Source organism: Sorex fumeus, unplaced genomic scaffold, assembly GCF_029834395.1.
Source record: "Sorex fumeus unplaced genomic scaffold, SorFum_2.1 ptg000183l, whole genome shotgun sequence".
NCBI lineage: Eukaryota > Metazoa > Chordata > Mammalia > Eulipotyphla > Soricidae > Sorex > Sorex fumeus.
The window spans coordinates 1,466,215-1,492,213 of NW_026606240.1; the positions used below are offsets into that span (position 1 = coordinate 1,466,215).

General features: G+C 39.9%; 1 protein-coding gene across 4 annotated transcripts in view; it reads left to right on the forward strand.

The window, feature by feature from the left end:
- The window catches only part of STARD13 (StAR related lipid transfer domain containing 13), a 267,131-nt gene that overhangs the window by 60,969 nt on the left and 180,163 nt on the right, over positions 1–25,999 (forward strand). For 2 of the 4 annotated variants that reach the window (XM_056107930.1, XM_056107932.1), the window contains exon 1: positions 15,969–16,205. The exons of the other annotated variants lie outside the window; for them this stretch is intronic. In XM_056107930.1, the coding sequence (XP_055963905.1) occupies positions 16,037–16,205 (169 nt within the window). In that variant the 5' untranslated portion in view covers positions 15,969–16,036. Of the gene's footprint in view, positions 1–15,968; positions 16,206–25,999 lie in introns of those variants that run through there. 4 annotated transcript variants of the gene reach the window in all.

Sequence of the window (25,999 nt, forward strand, 5' to 3'; positions counted from 1 at the left end):
AGGCTTGTTCTTTAAGCCCTTGAATTACTTGCCCAATCTTTTATCCAGTCCAAGTTGTTAAAGTAGCAGCAACAACAGCAGCAATATTTTTAATGGGTGCCTTAAAAATGATCTACCAGACAGGTATATATTATGTACAAAAAATATGTAGTACAGTAGGAAATGTGTTTGCTTTGAATGCATCCAACCCTAATTCAATCTCTGGCACTGCATTTGGTCCTGAGTACCACCAATAGTCACCCCTAAGTACAGAGCCAGAGTAAGCCTTAAGCACTGCCAGGTCAGCAGCCTCTCTCTCTCTTCTTTGTGTGTGTGTGTGTGTGTGTGTGTGTGTGTGTGCATTAATCAATCTTTTCAATTGACTATAAAACAGTGAGGCAATAGAGACCATCTTCCACACAACAGCTAATATTGCTGTTATGGTAAGTTTCTTTTCTATCTTTCTTGGCACATTGTCACTTGAGGGCAGGGACTTCATTGTATTCACATTTGTATCTTTCGTACTATGAGGACATTCAGTCAATATTGAATTAATGTTGATTGAGTAAATAGAAGTTAAAAATGTAAACATCCTGGTTGGGGAGAACTCAAATGGCTGAGGGCATGATTTGCACACAGGGGTCTGGGTTTAACTCCTATCGCCACTGCATGATCTCCTAAAGCGCCAGTGGGCATGACCACCAAACTGAGAATACTGCCAGGTGTGGCCCAGTCTCATAAATAAAACATCCTATAATATCAGACTGAATCCACACAAGCACAACAGTGCCCTATCATATGGGCCACCCCAAACGTAGCCATATGATAGCCAATGTGTCTGTGTATGTGTGTGTATACATATTTTTCAGCATTATTTTTTGTAATAGTGATACTGTTTATATTAATTTAGGACTAGAATATCATTGCATCATTCCTATCGCCAGAGTGTCCACATCTCTCTACCATGGACTCTGACATTTCTTGTCCCCTTGCCTCCCTCCCCCACTTTAGTAGGCTCAGCTCTACAGGCAGGATCTTAGTGTCTGTTATCATATACTACTATTTATTGCCTTGCTGGGCTGGAGTGATAGCACAGCGGGTAGGGCGTTCGCCTTACACGCGGCCAACATGGCCGACCCGAGTTCGATTCCTCCGCCCCTCTCGGAGAGCCCGGCAAGCTACCGAGAGTATTCGATATGCCAGACACAGTAACAACAAAGTCTCCAATGGAGACGTTACTGGGCCCGCTCGAGCAAATTGACGATCAACGGGAGGGCCTTTACCTTTTACCTTATTGCCTTGCTAGTTTCTTTATAGTCCTCATGTGAGTGATGCCTTTTGGTATGGATCCTTTTCCCTTGGATTCACTTTATTACATAATATCATCTAGTTTCAATAAAGTAGAGCAAACAGATGTCAACTTTTTATAACCAAATAATATTTCATTGTGTTTATGTACTTTTTTTATATTTAGGCACCTGGATTTGCATAACATTATTATCGTTTTAGGAATACAGTGCTGCTACTACAGAGTACCAGCATCCCTCCAACATTGACTCTCGGTTTGTTTTCATCACCCTGTCCTTCACATACTCAGATTTTTAGGTTTGTTATCAATGGCCATTTCTAATTCCTTTATTAATTTCTTTATATTTCACAAACAAGTGAAATCATTTAGTATTTTTCTTCCCTTTTACTTATTTTTTCTCAAATTGATACCTTCCATTTTTATCAAAGTTTCAGTGAGCTGAAAGATTTCATCTTTTCAAAATGTGTGTATATATAATACAATTTCTTGATCCATTCATATGGTTTTGAGAACTTAGGTTGTTTCCATATTTGACTATTACAAATGGTTCTGAAATGAAAATAGACATGAAAATATATTTTTAGATTAATGGTTCTGTGTTCTTAGAATACATGCTAAGAATCAGTGTCACTGGATGCTCAGTCCTTAATCTTTAGAATTAAAAACTCTCAGAATCTTTATATTGTTTTCCATAGAAACTGAAGCAGATATTATTCTCATCAACAGTGGATGAGAGTTCTTTTTCACCACATTCCCACCAGCACTGGTTGTTTCTAGTCATTTTTTCTGTGCCATTCCCATCGGTGACAGGTGATGTCTCATTGCCATATGGCTTGATTTACCTGGTGATAAATGATGAGCACTTTCATATACCACACATGTATGAAAAAGTGTCTATTCATCAATCCCCATTTTCTGATGGGGTTGCTTGTACTTTCTGTTTTTGAGTTTTGTGACTGGTGTATAAATCTAAACCCTTTTTCAGAGGTGTGATGCTTCAATATTTCCTCCCATTTAATAGGATGTCACTTTATTTTAGTCATCATTTCTTTTGCATGCAGTTTCTAGTTTGATGTATTCTAATTTGGGGGGGGGGTTGTTTTGTATTTTGCTTTTCTTCTTAGCTAATCGCATCAAATCACTGAAGAGGCCTCTGAAGTCTGTATTATAGAGTTCCCTATATTTGCAATACCTATAGACTCTCAGTGTAATTTACAGATTTGGATCTAATATAGAAGTCTTTAACCCTTTCTCAATTAACTTTTATATACGATATGAAATAGAGGTTCAGACTTTTTCTTTTTGGGGGGTCCTTGAGATACATAGCTAACTAGTTTTCCCAACATTTGTTAAAAAGGCTTTATTTGCTCCATGTCATACACAAAAATTCTTGTTATAGATTTATCATCCCTATTATTTGGAGCAAGCTTTTGACTTTGTGTGAATGCCTTTATTCAAATGCAGTTTGGGGGAGGTGCAACTTTTGTCTTCTCCTGGGTCAAGCATTATTATTATTATTATTATTATTTTGCTTTTTGGGTCACACCGGCAATGCACAGGGGTTACTCCTGGCTCTGCACTCAGGAATTACCCCTGGTGATGCTCAGGGGACCATATGGGACACTGGGAATTAAACCCAGGTTGGCCACATGCAAGGCAAATGCCCTACCCGTTGTTCTATTGCTCCAGCCCCGAGTCAAGCATTGTTGGGGGAATGCCTTTTTGCCTGGGATTGGAAATGTGTGCCTGCTTCCACTGCCAGCTTCAGACCTTTCTTTCCAGGTCTGAAGTTTTGTCAGAGTGGAGAATAATATGGCAGATTTTTTAGCTCACCAATTTCCTGGTCATGATCTGTGCTGTAATTTGCCCCTTTTCTGTGCACCATGCCACTGGAGCTCTTTATCTGTTGTGATGTTTTTAGCAAGTTCTTCATGGAGACTCCCTTGTCCAGTGCACTTCCTGTGTGGAAACGTACACTGGATTCTGTGGTCACTTCTGTGTTTTGTCGCACTTTGGTCCACATGAGATCTTATAGGGCACACTTTTCTGCCAGCACTTTATTTTAAAAGGGACACCGTCGGATGAGATATTAGGAAAAAAGATAACAGTGACAAGTCAAGAATAGATCCTGGCAAGTCAAGCCCCTGGCTAAAGTACAAGCAGAAATCAACTATGTATTTTAGAAAACCCATTATCAGCTCACAGTTTATTTATTTCTGAGAGCATGTGCATCTGTCTATCTGAAGATATAGGATTCTTGTGCAGAATAAAATCAAGGGAGAGACAGATTAGTTGATGAAAGATACATAGATAGATAGATAGATAGATAGATAGATAGATAGATAGATAGATAGATGATAATGTGGTAAGGTTCATACCAGTTACCATTACTGAGCCAGACCTGGAGTCAGCAATAGAAATAATGGTTGACTTTTCAGACAGAGGTTACGTATTGTGCTATTGGCAGAAATTAAGCTCTGGGACAAACAAACAAAAGCCAAGCTTTTCTCTTTTAGACTAGTGGTGGCTGGACCACTTAAGTTCCCTTCTGCCACCATCTGGGATTAGTGAAGTCATACAGCTGCAACCTGTAGGTAACCACTGAGAGGGCGAATGTTGACAGGAATAGGGATCTAAGTGGTCACAAGGGCCAAGGGGCAGGATGGAGCTCTTCCTGGAGATGCTTTCCCTCAATGGCAACACCATGAATTTACCACTCACAACCATAGGAACAAAAGATACCTACACTAAAGCCACAGCACCACCTGCAGGAAAACAAAAGGAGCTAACCCAGATGCATAAGCAAAACTAGGAGTTCTAGACAAGTCTCCAAACATGAGGAACTCCAGAAGGAAAACTTAAATTCACAGAACAGAATGCAAAGAAGCCAACAAAGCAAAGCATATGACTTAGGAGACTCTCAACTAAACACAGCCAATATAGATCAGGACTGATTCAGCAGAGACTGAAGATATAAAAATATTCTGAACAGACATTTTCGTTGGGTATAAAGAACATGTTGAAAGAAATTCAATCTAACATAGAGTGCATAATGAGCAAACTAAATCTCACAAAAAGAAGACTATCAGAAACTGAAGATAAAATAATAAACATGACTCAAATTTCATATGAGAAAGAAACAAGACAGAGAAGGATGAATAAGTCTACAAGAGACACTGAACTCCATTAGAAAAATTAACAGAGTCATGGAAATGTAAGAAAGTAAAATGAGAGAGAAGGGGGGAGGTGGAGACTGTAGTCAAAGAAGTAGAAACTGAGAACTCCCCAAATCTAAGGAAGAATTAACTATAGATTTACAGAAAGAAGATAGAATAACTACATTTTAATACAGTACGACCAATACTAAGTCATATCATTGTTAATTACAAAAGTCAACAAGAAAAATGTTAAAGACTGCTAATAAAAATTAAAACATAATACTAAGAGTTACCTGAGGACAGGAGTGATTATACAATAGGCAGGGCACCTTTCTTGCCCATAGCCTAACCAAGTTTGATTCGCAGCATCCATCTAGTTCCCTGAGCTGTGCTAGGAGTGATCCCTGAGTGCAGTCAGGAGTAAGCCCTGAACACTGCCAGGTATAGCACCAAAACACCTCTGTCAGGTTCTCACCAGACTTCTCAGATTAAATCCTCTGGTCAAGAAGAGACAGTTACACTATTAAAGGCCAATAACTGCCATTCAAGAATGCTTTATAGAGAATCATCAATTCACAATTATCACTCAAATACAATAGAGAAATACTTTTTCAGACCAAAAAAATAATAGAAATTACCATTGTCATACTTAACAGAAAGAAATGTTGAAAATAATTTTATACATGAAAAGAAGAAACAAAAAATCATAAAACCCTGAAAGGGAGAGCAATAGCACAGCAGTAGTGAATTGGCCTTGCGCGCAGGGACCTGGCTAAGCCGGGTTCGATTTCTTCACCCCTCTTGGAGAGCCCAGCAAGCCACCGAGAGTATCTCACCTGCAGACACAGTAACAACAAGTCTCACAATGGAGATGTTACTGGACCTGCTCGAGCAAATTGATTGATGAACAACAGGAGGACCGTGATTAAAAGCAACACTTTTGTGAGACAGCAGCAAAGAGATAAGAGAAAGTAAAAGGCAAAACTAGGTTAGTCAAATGATGATGAACTGATACCAGTACAAAGATTTTTTTTTAGATATAAAAAGTATGGTACAGTTCTCATGGTAACCACAAAACAAAAACTTGAAGCAGTGGCATTGAGAAGATAGAATAAAAAATATACAAAATCACCAGAGCAATTCATCTACATAAAAAGAAAGACACAAATGAGAAAAACTCAACAGAACTATGAAACAATAAGAAACAAAGGGTGGAATTTTAACAGGCTATCATATACATCGTATGATATATACGTATATATATCGTATATCGTATCATGTATCGTATATCGTATCATATCAGTATGTCATCATTCTCAGTGTGCATGTTTTGAGCTTACCAGTCAAAAAGAGCACAGCTGAAAAGTCCCTGATTTAAAAACAAAATAAAAACCCTAAGCAAACAAATAAAAAACCCAAACAATTAAACAAAAAGCAAACAAAATACCAGAACAAGTAGCTCACCCAAAGAATTCTACAACACTGTCAGTGAAGAATTATTGCTCATTCTACTGAAGTTCATTGAAAAATAAGATGGGAAATAACTCCCAGACACATAGTATGAGGTCCATATTAGTCTAATCTCCAATCTAGCAAAGGAAAATATATGAAAAAGAAAACTGCAGACTGATATCTCCAGTGAATGTAGAAGCTAAATTCCTAACAAAATCTTGGCAGATGAAATCCAGCCACACATTAAGAGAATCATTTATCATGGCAAAGTGGGATTCACCCCAGTCATTGCAAGGAGAGTTCAACATATGCAAAGCAATATCTGTAATACATGTAAGCAATAAAAAGGAAGATAAAAATGTCATGATAATATCATTAAGTGCTTTTGATTTCAAAATCCATTTAAAATTTGGAAAAACACTCATAACTGGAACCAGAGAGTTAGTACAGTGAGTAAGGTGCTCACCTTGCAAGTGGTCAATCTGAGTTCAATTTTTGGCACCCCATATGGTCCACCACGCTTTCTAGGAGTGATCCCTGAGCACAGAACCAGGAATAATCCCTGAGAGTAGCCAGATGTGTCCACCGAACAAACAAAAAACAAAATTTTAAAAAATCACTCATAATATTGGAAATAGAAGGAGTATATTTCCACATAAAAAAAGTTTTTATATGACCCAGAGCCAGCATGATACATAGTGATTAAAAAAAAGTGGCAGTTTTCCCCTTAAGATCTAGATGTAACCAAACCAGAGTGCCCACTTTTTCTTTTTTTTCTTTTTGGGTCACACCCGGCAATGCACAGGGGTTACTCCTAGCTCTGCACTCAGGAATTACTCCTGGTGGTGTTCAGGGGACCATATGGGATGCTGGGAATTGAACCCAGGTCTACCGCGTGCAAGGCAAATACCCTACATGCTGTGCTATTGCTCCAGCCCCATGCCCACTTTTTCAACCACTTCTAAACACAGGTCTGGATTGTATTGAATCTCTGAATGTATCGTTTCTGCAGTGTATGATCCATGTTTTCTCAAGTAAATTTTATAGTTTGGGGCCTAATGTCTAAGTATTTAATCCATTTTGAATTCATTTTTGTGTATGGTGTTAAAAATGTGGGCTGGAGCAATAGCACAGTGGGTAAGTCATTTTCCTTGCACGTGGCCAACCCAGATTCGATTCTTCCATCCCTCTCGGAGAGCCTGACAAGCTACCAGGAATATCCCACCTTCAGGGCAGAGCCTGGCAAACTCCCCATGGCATATTCGATATGCCAGAAACAGTAACAACAAGTGTCACAATGGAGACATTACTGGTGCCCGCTCGAGCAAATCGATGAACAACGGGAGGACAGTGCTACAGTGCTTCAATTAAAAATGGGAATATATATGTAAAATAAAAATATTTCCAAGTGTTTTCTTGTTTTCCCTTTTTCTTTTTACAGATAACTAAAAAAAAGCTTTAACATTGGAAAAGAAATTACCACAAAGCAGGCCAGGGAGATAGCTAATACTGGATACATGCATGCCTTGCATGGGTGAGACTCATGCAAGTTCAGTCGCCAGTGCTACATGGGTCTCCAAATACTGCCGAGTATAGCTCAGGTGGCTCCTGAGCATCACTAAAACTAAGGAACTCTGCATTCTTAGGTCAGTCTTGCATTACCTGGATAAGAATTGCTGCAAGTGGCCTCAGGGATCTTAAGAACATTTCTGAAATAGCACCTCCCATCCCCTCTCTACTGCCTACAAAAAATCATACAAAAACAAAAAGCAATCTAGCAGTTTGATATTTGTACAGAATACATTTGGCAAGGTGCTGATATCCAAATTTCATCAAGAACGCATACATCTCCATAAGAAAAAGCAAGAAAATATATTTTTAAAAATGAGAAGACTGGAGAGAGAGTACAATGGGTAAGGCCAACCTGGGTTAGATCCTTAACACCCTAAATGCCTCCCCCTCCACTCCCCCCTTCCTCCGCAACCCCCTCCACACCAAGAGTAATTCCTGAATGCAGAGCTAGGATTAAGCCCTGAGCACAGCTGGGTGTGGTCCAAAAAGAAAACAACAAAAAAAATGTACAAAGAACATGAACAGAGACTTTAAGGAAAACATTAGATGGTACATAGACCAGACACACACACACAAAATATCTTTCAGTGCCAGTTATTGGGAAAATGCAGATCAAAACCACAATGAGGTATCACGTCACCTCATACCCATGAGTATGGCCTATATTTTAAAAGATTGGAGAAAAATGTCAGTGAGTATGTTGGGGGGGAAGGGGACTCAGGTATACAATTAGATGGAATGTAAATTTGTGCAGTTTCTTTGGAGATTCCTTTTAAAAAAAGAAAATGTGATCCTGCAGCACCATTCATAGGCATTTATTCCAAGATTATGAAAACACTAATTTGAAAGGCTACTTCATTGTTCACAGTAGCCAAAATATAGATTTAACCTAAATCTCCATCAATAGATTATTGGATTTTACAAAGCAATTTCTGTAATACATGTAAGCAATAAAACCCCCTCGGCCTCTGCCATTTAGGGCAAGGACCCAAATGGAATAATGCCTTGATGTTGCTAGTCACTATGCTAAGTGAAGTAAGGAAGTGAAAGACAAATGCTGACTGGGTGGTTTGACTCAGATGCAGAATATGAAGTACTGCAGCACACAAACTGGCAAGGAACAACAAAAGTAACCCCTAGCTACGGTGAAAGCTTTGGTTGTTTTCACTGAGAATGGAGAGGGTTAAGGGATATGAACAGAGAAGACTTCAGTTGCTGGTATGACACTGGAACTTTGGTGCTGGTAGTAGTTACAATTATATTAATTGAATATGGAAGTATGAAGCTAAGTCCTTGAAATCCCACAGTATTGTAAGCCAAATATGAGCTTTTGAGAGAGGAGGGGTGTGGGGGGAAAGCTAGCAATCATCTTGCAAATAACTAGAAGCTAAGTGATTATAAGGGCACAGAATTTTCTCTGTATTCAGTACCTGGTAAGCTGCCTTATTGAACCACTGTTTTTGCTTTGATTTTTATTATTATGTTGGGTTTAGTCATTTATTTTATTTTATGTTTGCTTTGTCAGATAGGAGCCAGATCTTCAATATCTAGTTCTTTGATGAAATATATTTTGTTTACAAAGATTTGTATAAGAGACATGCCTTTTAAAATAAACATCTAAACAACTATGGAAGATAGAGCAGGTTTGTCCCTCTTAATTTTAAATGGCAGATTTAGATTCAGTGAATGAAAATTATAAGGAAAAACTTTCTCAACAACTCATGATCAATTAGCTATGAGATAATGCACTTCATATAAGTGGGTACAATAACTAGTTAATTAGTTGATCTGAAAGTGACATATTGAGTGACTGGATTAGAAGGTGTTTAATATCTTTTCTAAAATCTTTATGCCCCTTGTAATTGCAGTGAACGAATAGGTTCCATATAATTCAGCAAGCCAATCTAATCATCTGCTTTATAGTAACTGTTTATAGGTAAAGCTGTTAATGTTAAAGAGGCTTGCATTAGTTGTGACAGTATTACTGAGGGGAATAGATTTGATAGGATAGAACCCTAGGTATAGCTCTAGATCTTTAAAATAGCATAGTCAAATGAAAGCATTTGGTTTGGCTGGAATAAATGAGTGTAAGCAATGATCCTGGGCTGAAAAACCCTGATCATTGGACAGATAAGCTGGATCTATTGTTTTGGACTCTGGGGATGGAATGGGTCAGAATATGTAGAGACAAAATGAACCACATGTAGTAGGGAAGACTGGGACAAAATGAAGGAAGTCCATCACCAGCCACCAGTCCCTACAGTGAAATCTGGACTCCAAATGGGAAACATGGTCTTAGATCTGGAAAAATCCAATTTAAAGGAGGATCTGTTCTGAAGTATTTTACCATTTTACTGGGTGGGGTGGGGGGGGGCAGTTGGCACCTGGTCAAACTGTAAATATTAGTATCACTGGCTCGATTCCATGGATCCTGGGCATGTGATGATGCCTCTTGAAAAGCCTATTATCTGTGTTGGGCATTACAAACCACATGGTATCAGTCTTCAAAGTGAAATTTAGAACCCGTAGGATAGCATTTCCGTGAACTCAAGTCACTTTATTTTATTTTTAATTTATTATCTATTTATTTAGGGTTTTTTTGGCCCACATTTGGTTGTGTTCAGGGTTTACTCCTTGACCATTCCTGGTGGAGCACAGGTACCATAGATAGAACCCAATTAGTTGCTTGCAAGTAAAGTATCTTACCCATTGTACTAGTACCAATTCATCACCTTTAGATACAAGTAATTTCACAAGTCTTCCAAACAGTTTTTTTTTAGTTTAGGTATCTCCACCCCCCTCCCCCACACACACACCTACCACTTGTATCACAAACATTTTTCTTCTTGACAGAACTACCTTGGCACCCTTTGTCTGATGAGGAGGCTGGAGTGTGGTTGAAGGAATAGAAGGAGTAACATACAGATGAAAACACAATTAGCCACTCTTGGTTTCTGTAAAACCCTTCTGGTTTTCTTCTTTCTATGTGTATACAGATTCCATTGAGCATTAATCTGGGATTGTCTATCAAGATCTGAAAATTTGAAATCCCATAAATTTTATTTTGAGATCAAGTTTCAGGGTTTTGACTATATTTTTTAACTGTTTGCATTGGGAATCAATAAGTGTCCTGAAAAAAGCAGGATGACATGCAAAGATAGTCCTGAAGATGCAAAGAGAACAGAAGACAATCTATTATAGCTGTAAAAGAGGAATTGGGAAGCAAGGAGGCAATAAAACTGTATCTTCACTTTAGGTTTGGTGGATGGATGTGGGTAGGTGGGTCTGAGGGGTTCTTAGTCTTGGGTTACTAAATATGCTTGTGGTTCTCACTGGTTTATTCCAGGCCTTGGTCTGTGTATCTTGCTCTCTGCACATGGGTTCTAAATCACATGATTTTAGACATTCCATAGCTAGTCCAGTGTAAAGTACAATAATAGGCTTGAGATTACTTTCAATATTGTCTTCCAAATTTTCTCCCCAATTCAATTTTCCAGGATCCTTTCCCTTCTCTGTCTGCCATATATTATAGTGGAAAAAGTTCATTGTCCTGGAGATAAATAGTGGTTTTCACTAGTCTGGCCCATAACCAGGAACATTGCTTCACCTCTGGGAGACTTAGTTTCTTTTTCTAGAAATTGAATGCCATAGAGGGTTGCTGTGAACATTAATTAAAGACATGAACTGTAGAGACCATAAGGTCTGACACATAGTATTCAACTGTCGGCTTCTTTTCTCATTGCTCTATGGTTTGCAGTAATATTGCACTCTTATCTGCAATATTTCTTTATTCCATTCTTGAAATAGTATGAGAGGGGATTGCTTTTGAGGACCAATTGGGATGGAAAAAAAAGAGGTCAAAAAAGTAAAAACTTTGCAATATAGATACTGAAAGGTTATCATGTATGTCATTTACCTACTTTTAACACTCAGTTCTTGTTGATCACAATGTGATCATTTCCAACTATTATTGTCATACTGGTGCCTTTTCTATTTTATCTACCCTCCACCTCACACACACTTGTGTGTGTGATTCCAACCACTGACCATCAAGAGTTCTCCATCCCTCACAGAGGGTCTATTCTCCATCCCTCAATCCTCCTCACCTCTGTTTTCTCTGGCCTTGGATATTAGTCTTCTACTATATTTTTCACAAATGAGAGGCAGTCTGGTAGGAGATGGTAGGGAACTGGAGACACTGGTGCTGAGAAATGTACCGTGGTGGAGGGATGGGTTGGAACACTGTATGACTGAACCGTAATCATAAACAGCTTTGTAAAGGTCTATCTCACAATGATTCATTTAAAAAACATCTTTAAAAAAAGTAAAAACTTGCTATCCGTTGTCTTCATCTTTAAAGGAATTAGTAAGGAAGCAATCTCAGAAGACATACTTGAGTTTTCAGCACTCTCTTCTACTCTGACTTGTTTATATCTCATTTATCCACCAAGAGTGAAGTTCAGCCATTTTCTACTTTTACATTTTACAATAGAAACTAAACTGTCTACTCGCTGTTTTTTTTTTTGACTGAATCACCGTAAGGTACAGTTACAAAGCTTTCATGTTTTAGTTTCAGTCATACAATAATCAAACACCCATCCCTCCACCAGTGCACATTTTCCACCACAAATATCCTCAGTATTTCCCCATCCCACCCCTCCCCTGCCTCCATAGCAGAAAATTTCCCCAATATACTCTCTCTACGTTTGGGCAGCATGGTTTGCAATACAGATACTGCTACTCACTGTTAATGCTTTTTCTTTTTCCAAATTTTTATTTTGTTAAAGTACCATGAATTACAGTTATTCATAGTTAGGTTTTTGACATAGGATGTTGCTTGCAAGTCCCACCACCAATGTAAACTTCTTCCCACCCGTATTCCCAGACTCCCTCTCCTTCCTCCCCACCTAGCCCAACCTGCCATCTTGACAGATCTTGACAGGCACCTTTTAAAACCTGTTTATTAAAATTTGGGTCTTCTCTGTTAATTCCAACTGTTACAAAAAGAAAAAAATGTCAGGGTAAGGGTTCAAGTTTTAGAGCAATATATCAGCATAAAGCAAGGCATTACTGATGATAATGAAGTGTTGTGATTTTTTTTATTTTTTTAAATTTTTTAAAAAATCGAGTTGTTTATTAATGTTAAAGATCCCTGATTTAAAAATCCTTCACTTTCATTTCTACTAAAGCGTTTTAATAAATCACTATTTCATACAATTAAAAGTAAATAATAATTTTGAGATTTACCATTGTATTTTGGATTTACATATGTAGAAATTTGACTCTATATAATGCTGAATTTATGCCAACTTTTTAAAAAAATTTTATTAGTGAAACACCATAAGGTACAGTTGTAGACTTACAAATTTTTGTGCTTGGGTTTCAGTTATACAGTGATCAAGTACACATCCCTCCACCAGTGCCCATTCCCCACCTCCAATGCTCCCAGCATCCCTCCCACCCCCCAACCCCCCATCCCACCCCACCCCACCCCTGTGGCAGGGAATTTCTGTTTGTTCTCTCTCTCCTTTTGGGTGCTGTGGTTTGCAAAAGAGGCTTTGAGTGGCCTTCTTGTTCGGTCTATAGTCTACTTTCAGCATGCATCTCTCATCCTGGAAGGATCCTCCGAACACCCTTTACTTGGTGTTCCCCTTTCTGTCTGAGCTGCCTTCTCCCCCAGAATGTGCGGCTGGCCTCCAAGCCCCGGAGTGAACCTCCTGTACTTGTCTCGGTTATTCTTGGGTGTCGGTCGTCCATTTTGTTACTTTATATTCCCCAGATGAATGCAATCTTTCTATGTCTGTCCCTCTCTTTCTGACTCATTTCACTTAGCATGATACTTTTCATGTAGTACCACTTGTATGTAAATTTCATGACTTCGTCTTTTCTAATAGCAGGCACTGTGATTTTTAAAAAACTTCAGTAACTTGGTCTAGATAGACTGCTATATTCCTGATTCTCAGGAAGAATCATCCCATTTATTTTTTAAATGCATCAAATAATAATGAACTATTAAAGACTGTTGTTGGGAACAGAAAATCTTTTTTATTATTAACAGCTATGAAGCAACTATGTATCACTTCCTGCCTTTTTCTCTTTTATGAATGACATTCCAGAACTTTTCCAATATTCCCTAGTTCTGTGCTCTGGCTCTTTATCTTTCCATTTTTCTTCATTCCCTGCCAGTGAAAAGGTGATGACTGTCAGATGTCTACTTAAAAATGTAATTTATGGTGGGGATGACCCAATGTTGGATTATCAGACCACTAGTACTTGTATTAAGTGATTGTTGTTAGTCACTGTCACTGTCCTATCATTGTCCTCCCGTTGTTCATCAATTTGCTCAAGTGGCCCAGGAATGTCTCCACTGTGACAATTGTTACTGTGTTTGGCATATCGAATACCTCACGGGTAGCTTGCCAGGCTTTGCCGTGCGGGCGAGATACTCTTGGTAGCTTGCCGGGCTCTCTGAGAAGGGTGGAGGAATCGAACTTGGGTCGGCCATATTGGATGCTTGCAAGGCAAATTGCTCCAGCCCATCCATCAAATGGTAATAAATAGTAACTCAGAACTTGGCAATGGAACCCACAGTCATTAAATATTGTGAGGCAGAGCTAAACCTTTGGGCATCAAAAATATTGCAAAGTACAAGCTAACTCAAGACCAGTGTTCCCTATGTTGTAGAGTGATTACATTTTAGATATCTTTCATCTTCCATCAAAAACAGTTGCCAGGGAGTAGAAATCCTCTGAAAAACTTCTAAAATGAGAATGGAAAGGACTAGGGTCTTGTGTTATTTCCTTTTCCTTTTCATGACGCTGCTTGAAAACCTAACACGTGACTTGTCTTGCTGTGCTAATGAAAGAGACTTGAGATTGTCTCCTGAGAGAATATGTAGTAATGTAAGCCCTAGAGACCTTGATTTACTGGGTCATTGACCTAGTGAGATAGCTACATGAAATCAGCTAGTTCTCACAATCCGGCCAGCTAAAATTCCCAGAGGAGTGGGAGAGAAGCTCAATGGGCTGAGCTCATGCCTGGCATGCAGGAGACCTGGGTTCTGTCCCTGATATCACAAGGTAGCCACCCTGAACAGAGTCCTGAATAGCCTCCAGACTCATCTGGGTGTGGCTCCACTCTCCCTCCCCCCTAAAATTCTCAGAGGGGAAGACTGATGGTTTGGCTTCCCTCAGAAAACCACACCAACAAGAACTGAGGTTCGGTGAAATCGAGAATTTTTTCATGATGATAACTCTAAATCACACGCTAGGCTAGGTTTTAGTTTGGAGTCAATCACAAAATGCAAAAACAATTTTGGTACTACGCTTTTTTCAAAGAGAACGTTGTTCATTCAGCCCCAGGCTCAAAATTCAATAGTATGTTTTCTATAAACCCTTTCCCCCTCCTCCTCACATCAAACAATATCAAAGAGGAAAAAATGTGGAAAAATTTTTAATTAATCCCATATGTGTACTTATGTATATGACCAAATTGAATTAGTAGCAGTTTCTTTACACGCACACTCTGGCTCCAGCGCTTCCACCCAGGGCCGCCCGGGCTCCTTCCTCCACCTTCCCATCTTCCTTTGCGGCTTGGGTTCCCATCGACCCTCAGATGTCTCCTCTTGGGTGGCCTGCTGCCACTGCTGCCGTCGACAGCAGTCTTGTGCCCCTCACACTGTGTCTGGGTGTTCTTGGGTCTCCTTGCGGGAAACGCCTTCCGTCATAGGCTTTGCGTCCTTCCTCTGTCGTCCCTCAGCAGCGTACTTCGGCATGCACCTTCGCATCTTTTCAGTGATTCTCTACGTGCCGAAAAGGCGATGGGTATTTCATAAGCGTTGTGCAGCTTGAGGGCTAAACGTGGGGGTAATCGCGAAATCACAGGGGCTTGGGCACGTGTGCCTACGCCCTTTGCCTGCCCCGTCTTCTCAGTCAGAGCTCACAGCTTGGAGTTGGAGGCCAGGCAGGTGTATTTCCTGGAGGTACTGAAGGACTCGAGTCTAACTTCGTTGGTGATTGGCCCCCGTGCTTTGTACTGAGGAGGTAGTTCGCGCTCAGTTGCTTCAGTCTCTGAAAAATACTTTTAAGACGTCAGATCACAGCTCCTTTGCACCGGGCTGCAGGTGCCGTGAAAGCCCAGGCGCTTGCTCTGACTTTCACAGCCTCGGAGGTTTCCTCCGGCCCGCGCTGGCCCCGGCCACGGACCGGCTCTCCAGCTGGCCTGACTGAGCGCGGCTTCCTCGGGCTCCGGCCGGCCGCGGCCCCGGCCGCTCTGGCGTCTGCTCCCGGCCTCGGCGGGGCGGAATCTGCAGCTGCAGGAACTGCCCGGGTCCCGGCTGGGGCAGGACCGCGGACGCGCCGGTGGCCTTTCCTTTTGCGATTGGCTCCCCGGAGTCACGTGAGGGCCCGGGGCTGGAATTCCGAGCCGCGGCTTTTGGCGCTCCTCTTTCTCTTTGGAGAACCGCCTGGTGCGTTGCGCCGTCTGGGCTGGTGCCTCGCTCCTGGAGACTGGAGGCAGACGGGAAGCGCCACGGGGCAGGCTGAGGTGGCGAAGCAGCTCTGCCGAGATGTTCAGTCAGGGCGCCAGGACCCCAGCTTCAGGCTGCTACTATTTAAATGCCAGGACTCCCGAGGGCCAGGAGATGTTCCTGCGCTTTGATCAGACTGCGAGGCGCTCTCCTTACAGGATGAGCCGGATTCTAGCCCGCCACCAGCTAGTGACTAAAATCCAGCAAGGTGAGTTGCCGGTAGTGGCAAGCTGCTGCTAACCTAGTTGTCTCTTGGCGCCGTCTCATGCTAACCCAGCCTTTAACCCAGTTATTGTTTTCATTTTGCGACACACGGATTTCTGCGCCACGCCGCACCTTAGCGCTGCAGTTCCCAGCCCAACAGTGACTGACAGCAGGTAGCTGCTGCGCAACTCGACATAAAGTGCCCCCCCCCCCCGAAAAGAAAAGTAAGGAAAAGGAAAGAAAACCTTCACGGTAGGATGTTGAACCCTAAACTCGCCCATAGTTATCTATCTACAAAGCAAGTGAGGAAAAGAGACGCTGCGTGTTTGGAAGCGGGGGCTGCTTTGCCACAGGTTTCTCATGCTCTCTTCTGTGGGAACTTGGTCACACTCATTTCTTTAATCAGGAGAGGAGGGAGACTAATTTGCACCCTGCCCAGGTTCTTTAAAAACACTCCTGCAGAAGAGGGAAAAGTCACAAATCTATTCTTGAAGGCCAAACCGGCTGACACCCAGAGCCACATTCTCTGCCTATTTGTATGTTTATGCCAGCACTTGCCATTCGCTGTGGATGTTGTTTGACTGGATAAGGCTGAGCTAACCTCAAAACAGATCATGTAACCTGGGAGCCCAAATACCACCTCCTAAAACAGAGGGGGAAATGTTACTAACAAGCGACGGGGTATTTCTTGTATTTTCAGGAGAAAATAAGGAACAGCTTGAATGTCATTAAAATGAATCATTTTCCAAAAGCAGTTTAAAACATGTTTTTTTTAATCTTAGGATAGGTCTGTAACAAGCAGGAAGACGAACATTCCTAAATAGCCCGTAATTGGTGTGTATTTCAAATACACATGTATCCATGTAACAATTAATTGTGATCACCCTCCTCTAAAACTAAAAAGAAATACCTTATATTATTATACTGGTATAATTATTAGATAAAGAATGTCTAGAGTTATAAAACAGAGAATTTCCACTTAAGTAAATGAGTTTAGTATTATATTGAATTTTCGAGGGGAAGTTGGGCTTTGTAATCGTGAAAATCTATTGTAATGTTTCCAAAAGGAACAATATGTATTCTAGTGAGCAGCATTTGATGAGATTGTTTCCTTGGAAATTAGAATTTGTTTGTAAAAGTTCAGGAACTGGTTATGTGTGAAGGATACTGGTCCTACATACCGGTCTGATTTCAGGAAGGATATTATGTCATTCCATAAACTCTGTGTGCAGGTCTTGATTGAATAGAAACAAAAGTAATTATTTCCCTGTGGCTTGATTTAAAAATACATTAGGCTTAGAATAAAAACCAGCTCCATTTTTAGAGGTTCCTGACAATGGGACTTTACCAGATGCTAATACCATAGTGGGCATAGGGGCTTAATAAATGTCTGATGGTGAATTATTATCTATAGTCTGTAAATATTTCACAGCATGCGTTTTAAAAAGTGTATTATATTAGAAACATTGCATAAAAATTGTTTGAAGTTGCTCTGCACATTTGTCAATGTAATCATTGGTTTTATTAAACATGATTTATGTTCCCTTCATTGTAAAGAATATTTTTCTATTGAAGATGAAGTTATGAACATTTTCATTATCATTGACATACACAAGGAGCTTGTGTTTCATTTTGCCTAAACAGAAAATTTGAGCTTTCGTACCTTTTTATATTGGAGAGTGGAAACGCTGAAACCAATGAATGACTAAAAATGAATGATGACTATTAAAGCAAAAGGAAATATGAGAGAATTCCAGCATTCCAGAGACTATTTGCGTTCAATATTTGCTGATGGGTAATTTTGTGTAGTAATACCATGAGAGAAAAGTAGCAAAATAATTTTGTTGGGTTTACTTTTCTAGCAGATTTGTTTGCCGTAAAGGTAGAACATATGGGCCTGAGTGATAGTGTGGTGGGTTGACCAAGGTTCAAGCCTTTCTCCTCTGCTCCTGGCATCCTATATGGTCCCTGAGCCTTCCAGGAGTGATCCCTGAATGCAGAGCCAGGAGTAAGCCTGGAGCACTGCCAGGTGGGGTGCTCCTCCCACCCTAAAGAAGAACAGGTTGATTGAACATTTATAATGTATCCAGTACTGCCCTAAGAGTTTTATGTTAGGCTGGAGAGACAGTACAGAGACAGTGCGGTGCTTGTCTTGCAGGCAGCAGACTCAGGTTCTATTTCAGGTATCCCATATAGTCCCCTGAGCACTGAACCACCACCAAGAGTAATTCCTGAGTGCAGAACCAGGAGTAACCCCTGAGCATTGCTGAGTGCGGCTCCAAACCAACCAAACAAAAAGTTTTGTGTCCATTTTAATTTATGTTATCCTTTAAAAAAGACTTCTAGGTAAATACTATTCTCATTTTAAAGATGAGAATATAGAGGCACATAGAATTAAGGTCATTTATCTGAGATTATATAGTAAGAGGTTACATAGTAAGAGATGGTATTTGAGTATAGTTCTAGGGCTCATACATTATCTCAATTGTGTTTTAGTTTCTGCGATGAGTCCTGAAACTGTTTTATTTTGGGGGGATGATATGATTTGCCAAAAATCTGTCAGTCTTTTGTACTCAGAATACAGGAATGAATTGTATTACAGAATCAGAACTGGCAGCTCAATATGAGATGTTTGGGGTCTGATTTTATTTGGTTTCCAGTGGAAGTAAAACCTTCCCTGAACAGTTTGTACCACAGTGTGTGATGTCACGTTATTTTACTAATGGCCTGTAATTGTTCAAGCTTATCAAGTACTTATTAAATGAATAACAGATTTTTTGGGTAATTTCCATATCCTGAAATGATACAGATAGCTTAGTAAAGTTGTTTTCATATTCTGCTATGGAGTATTCAAGGAAGATTTTTCATTTTACTAACTTAATTTGGGGGAATCATTATTTATCATCATAGTCTCTCTTAGCTTTTGGGAACAGAGCAAACAAAAGTGAGTAGCTCCCCACTGACCTCATTATAGTGAGATAATCAGTGAATGGCATGGACATGATTCAACAGCAGATACACTCATGGGAAGGAAAAACAAGGAGAAGAAATAAAGGAATCTTTGATGATGCATCAGATCAGAATTAGTTGCCCAAACCCAGGATGAATCTAAGCTTGCTCATTTTGTGACTACTCCAAAATGTATATTCATCATCTCTCTAGCCTTCTTCTCAGTTCCTGAGTTTTAACTACAGTTATATAGAGAAGAGTTGTTTAAAATACAGTGTTGTTTGCAAAGTGAAAGTTTATTACAAGTCATACTGCCTGTGATCCCTCTGTCACAATCTTGCTGAATCAATGGGGAAATTGTTGTAGGGAAAGAGAATGGAAAGAATAGCTGCCCTTATTTCTCTCACTGGAGGGAGATTGCTGAGGAGGTGGAGGAAGAGCATGTCAGGCCCAGGGAGAAGAGAGAATTGACTTTTAATACTAGTATTTGATAGCTGTGATTTATTAGCTACATGAGACCATATTTAAAGTCTGCATACTCACAAGGATGCTGTTTGGAACATTCAAATCTATGCAGATACATAAATGTAATTACTTGCTTTCTGAATGAATTAAACCTTGATTTGTGCCATTAAACTCATGCTATTAAACTTGGAAAGCATTGTTTAATGCTTTAAACAACACAATATAGATCGGACTGAGATGAAGTTCAGTGACCCAGTAAAAAGGAGAGAAGGCTGCAGGGATGCCTACTCAGACACTCCGTCATTCTTTTACTGTAACAAGTATCAAAACTTCACTGTGCTTTCGTTTCTTTTGGGGGTGGACTGTACAACACTCAGCTATGCTCAGGACTTTCTTCTGGCTCTGTGCTCAGGGATCATCCAGGGGCCATATAGTCTTGGAGATTGAACCTGGGTAAGCCACATGAAAGGTGAGAACCTTACCTGCTATACTGTCTCTCTAGCCCTGTCTTCATTTATTAATGAGAAATGAAATGGCCAGAAACCATGCTAATCAAGTTTATTCTGGTACTCAAATTCTCTGTGTAGCTGATTCAGTAGCTCCCTAAACAAGAGTGTAAAACAGGGGAACCTAAATGTGAAGTAATAAAAGCAGAAAAGGAAATAGCTTTAGAAAGTGATATGACTTCTAATTTTGCTACAGTTTGTTCAAGAAATGGTTCAGTGAAAATCAGATTTTAGTTCTACTTCTGCCACCAATAATGATTTGGAGCTAGTCACAGCTTCTCTAGACACTGTTTTCTTTATTCCATAAAAATAATGTGTCTGGATTGCACAGCGGGTAGGGCGTTTGCCTTGCATGCGGCCAACACGGCCGGCCCGAGTTCGAGTCCTCCGCCTCTCTCGGAGAGCCCGGCAAGCTACTGAGAGTATCTCACCTGCCCGGCAAAGCCTGGCAAGCTCCCTGTGACGTATTCCATATGCCAAACACAGTAACAAGTCTCACAATGTTATTGGGCCTGCTCGAGCAAATCGATGAACAACGGGAGGAAAGTGACAGTGACAGTGGATTAGTTCATCTGTAAAGAGTCTGTCATCTCTAAAATTCTAGTATTCTGTGATCACGTTTTATATTGAGAGACCATTCTTAGGTTGTCCTTATATTCATTGTCCTTATTGTGTCAGTATTTTCCCACACATGTTCCTTCAATAACTGTTTAACTGTTTCATTATGAATTCTGTTGGAATGTCAGACTGTCCAATCTTATGGACCATCTAAATGTTAGTACAATCAGTAATTAATTATAAAGAACCTGGTAAAAATCCTTTCTTTTTCTATAATCCAGTACTGCAAAATGAAGATATCATGATGCTTGACCTATCGCAAGGACTGAAGGTACTAGAGAATGATCTTGTGAGTGAGCTCAAGTCTCAAGAAAGCCCTCTACTCTGAACTAGATATGCAAACTAGAAATGTCTACATTTCCTAAGGAAATTGAATTTGCTTATTCTTGAGTTGTTGTCAGAGGCTGCTTTCATGTACAGATAAAATCCTGAATTGAGTGTAATCTAATGTGGAATAAACTGCATTATATTTTTGGTCAGTCCTGCCAGTGTTCAAGGCTCTTCCTGACTGTGCGTAGGGTTCTCTCCTGGAGGTTCTCAAGGAACCATATGCAGTACTGGGGGGTCAAATCTGGGTCTTATGCATGGAAAACATGTGCTCCAGCCATTCTCTCCAGCTGCATATACTGCTTTTTTTTAAATGTTCCCAGGGAATCTGAGTGGGCATTGATGATATGTTCCGTCTTCTCACTCCATCAAGTTAAATGGCATCTTGGGAATTTGCCCAACCTAAGTGGAGTCATTGCCCTTTGCTGGTGATGAGACCCCCACTAAGTGGGGAGCATCAGGCAATATGAAACAGTCATTTGTTCTTTTGGAATTGCCCTTTTTCTATGTTTAGTACTTTCTCACCAGCCTGTTTTCAGAACTGAGGGTGACTTCCCTGTCAGAGAGACAGAAGAAACATAGAAAACAGGGTGAGAACACATCAATCATGTATTGCTCATTTTTTTTGAAAAAATGGCAGCCATCAGAATTCACATTTCATGAATCAGAGACTCTTTCTATTCACTTTTGATGCGACTGTTAATAAAAGGGACTGTTTGGGAGCTTCTGCCTTTGCGTACTAGGTGGTGGGTCAATCTCATAAAGGATCCTATTTCATCAAAAGTTATAGGAAAACCTATTAAGTGAGTTAAGTCAACTGAATAACCTTAAAAAAAACACATAATAAAAAGCAAGAAAGAAGTACTAGAAGGAAATTAGCAAAGAGCAGCAAGTTTTATGAAAGTCAAACATAGGAGTTTAACTTCAACTAAATTGTGCCTTGAATGACAAGCCATTGCTTTCATTCATTTTGATTTATAGATTTAGGTAGTTGTCCAATTTGGATTTTCTGACAGGAGTTGAATGAATGGAGATTCTTTTTTCTCCTCTAATATCTCCCGCCTCCCTCTAATCAGTCAATCAGTAGTCTGATTCTTAGTAAGTCCTAAACATTAGTTAACTCTAGAATGCAAGGTTTCCAATTCCCACAGCAACCTCTAGGGCAGATTTATAAGCCTAAGTTAGAAAATAAATTTGCCACTAGCGATCAGAGTAAGTACCTAAACCAGTTTAGAAAGAGAGAAATTAGTAATTTTAATAAATCTCTTATATGAAGAGAAAGAAATTGGCGTTGATTTAATGAAAATGGGTCCTAGTTAGGGCATTTATTCTTTGCATTCATTAGCTATGAGAACATTGTGGTGAGACTGTGGATAATATTACAAGAAGAAAAGGAAACCTGACCATGAATTGCACACTGAATATTTGAATGAAGAGGTGATCATGTGAGTCTCTGGAAAGAAAGATGGCGGCCGCACGGGAGCCTTGTGGAAAGCAGGTTTGAGCCGGGCTCGGGGGAGCGGCGGGGACCTCATGGGAAGGGGGGCTTTGTGGGCCGTCCCCCACGCCCCACCGAGGTCGCCAGCTGCCCCCCACGAGCGGCTCTCCGGCACGGCCACGGCCCCGGAGGCACAAGGACTTAGCACAGAGAACCAGCCGCTTGGAGCAGAAAAGCAAATGGACTTGTGTTGATCCGCGCCACCAAGCCTGCCCGGAGGGGGAAGGGCGTTGACCGGCCCGCCCGCTCCTCTCTGGAAAGAAAGATGGCGGCCGCACGGGAGCCTTGTGGAAAGCAGGTTTGAGCCGGGCTCGGGGGAGCGGTGGGGACCTCATGGGAAGGGGGGCTTTGTGGGCCGTCCCCCACGCCCCACCGAGGTCGCCAGCTGCCCCCCACGAGCGGCTCTCCGGCACGGCCACGACTCCAGGGCACAGAAACCAATCTCTTAACTAGCTAACTTTTAATAGAAATTCTTCCAGGGTCAATAAGTAAAATAGCAGAAATTCAAAACCGCGCGGCCGCGCGACATCATTTTATTCTTAAACCAAGTTGTAGAAAGCAAATCATTTCACAACGCTGTTTCAGCATGTCTGATTGGGTGGGGGGTGGGTCGTAAACTCTAAACAATAATTGTGCAACTTCTATCGAAATAATCTATCTAGTCAAAGTAGATAGAGTATTAACTAGAACTCATCTGCCTCACAAGAATTGGGAGGGGTGGGAGGTGGGGGTCTATTGGGGTTCGGGGTTAAAAATGAGTATTGGTAAAGGGAAATGTGTTCGGTATCTACATGACTGAGACCTAAACCCGAAAGCTCTGTAACTTTTCCCACAGTGATTCAATAAATAAATAAATTATTAAAAAAAATAAAATAAAATAAAATAAAAAAAAGAAAAAAAAAAAAAGAAGTGATCATGTGAAAATCATTTCCCATCTCCAGAGCAGTCCATAAGATTTTGGTGTGTTTAATGAAATCCTTAATTTGCATTCTACCTCACCTATAGGATTTGAGGTGGTTTATCAGAGAATATATAACTAATAACTAATATATGTAGTATTATATATAACATACATAATATATAACTAATATATAACTCATTTAAGATTACAAAATAGATAAATCTGATGAAAGAGAAGTGTAGGTCTATGATAACATGATAGTCGCAAGACCGAAAATAATAAGTAAAACAGGGCTGCAAGTTGAGCTTGAACTTCCCTAATTTAAACAAAGGAAAAAACACAATCAAGGAGAAGACACGGGGTGAAAACATACCAAGATGGCTTTTCCTGTGACTTAATATTAAGGAGGCTTTCTCCTCAATTTTGATATCTGAGAGAAATTTTTCATATATTACTCACAAAGGCCCGATAAGCTACACTGAAGACTTCTTTTAAACATTCCCACAATGAATTCAGTAGCAAGATTCTCTTATGGCACCCCGCAGTAGAAACAGGAGCTCAACAAGGAGGTGCCAGTATGCAGTCCCCCTGATTCTCTGGCTTATAGCAGTAGCTTGAAGATCATCTAGAGGAAAATTCTCTTATGTCTTCTCCACAGAACACCAACCCCGTTTGGTGGCTCACATTTTCCACAGAAGGGAAATGGTTCTATATTAAGTCATCTTGGGAAATGGTGCATGCTCATTTCCTTCTTGGAAATTAACACGTATAAAGGATTCAACAAATTCCTACAGCAAATAGTTTAATTTCATATAAACTCATCTATTTCATAATGAAACATTTTCACCAGATACCAGGGAGTGACATCTTGTGAAACCACATTCCCAAGGAAAGTGTTTTGAAAAGACTGATTTAGGGAAGGGCAGGGCCTGTGGTTCATTTAGATTATTATCTTGAATATATTTCTTGCATGGGTTGGGTAGTAGCTTGAGATTATATTTTGGAGAGCAACAGTGCAAGTTTTCTGTGTTTTCTAAAAAGTCCAGATGTTTACCTTAAAAATCATTTGGATAAAGCATAGATATCTTTTTTTTTAATGAAAATTAACAGTCAAATATCTGTGGCTCTTGCCCACGTTTGTCAGGCAGAAAATTGAAGAAGGCATCCAATGATAATTATATTAAAACAACCAGTTTAATATAACTCTACAAAATAGATATTGCTGTATCAGAAGAATGAAATTATTGCCTGATAGCTTTGGATCTAATATGTAATAAAGAATGAAATTACTACCTGTTAGCTTTGGATCTAATGTGTGATAAAGCTGAAGTTCTGGAGCATTCTGAAAAGATCTGATATTCCGGTACTTGAGATACTTCACTACTGCTGGGAACTGGAATCGTTGCCTCACAGGAAAGAAAGAGGAAACTCCAGGAGCCTCAGGTTCTTCCTGATCATAGATGACGGATACAGAGATACAAACTTGGCCACTCAGGCCCTGGTGACAGGCTCTGAGTTCTTTGTCCAGATATATCTTTGACTATGTAATGTTTGTCAGCTAAGCAAAGTAAACTGATATATAATAATAGGTCGTTTCAATTTTATTTCATTTTTAACACAATTTTTATTGAGTCACTGGGATTTGCTTTGTTGTTACTCATACTTTTCGTGTATACATCATTCCAACACCACCCCCCAGCACCAGAGAGCCTGCTTCCCTCCATCAGTGTCCAAAGGATGCCTTACACCCACCCCCATGTAAGCTCAGTTCTATAGATGAAGTCTTCAGTTCTGATGACTTTGACCATTTGCTGTTCCCTTACAATTCTTCTTTTAAAAAAATTATCACATATTGGGGATAGATTCCTTCACCACCCCCTTTTTAAAAGGCAAACTAAACTCCGCAGCTCTTGGCATTAAATATGGCATTCGCTCATGGCACTTATGGTTGCCCTCCAGTAGATTGAGAAAAGCTTGTTTACTTCTGTCCTGCTAATGGATTTTATACATTCGCAAAAATGAATAAACACTTCATTTATACTTAATGTTATCTATCTAGGCAGGTTTTTACATCCATATAAATTATTACAGTCCTTTACTTATTAATGCAGACATTTAAGCAGCATATAATTTTCTAATATAAAGCGAATATTCTCTTTCTTAGACTTAAACACACTTTCATGCCTCTATAGGCCTATTCATATTCTCCCCTTAAATTTTTCTCACCTGTCTCTATTCTTACTAAATTTTATATTTGTAAGAATTTATCTGTTTCATGGAGATCTTAAGAAGTATTAGCACAGAATTATTCATAAAATCTTTTTAAACATATGTAACCTGTAAAAAATATATTATTTTTAAAACAAAATTCTACCTTATGAAGTTTTCATTGATTGACAATTTGTGGAATTCCAGGAGTTTAGCTCAAACCATATATTTGTATAGATGTCACCACCTCCACGATAATAGAAATGAGATCATTTTCTAGTAGTAAAATATGGTTTAGTTGTGTATCAGTAACTAATCAAGTTTCC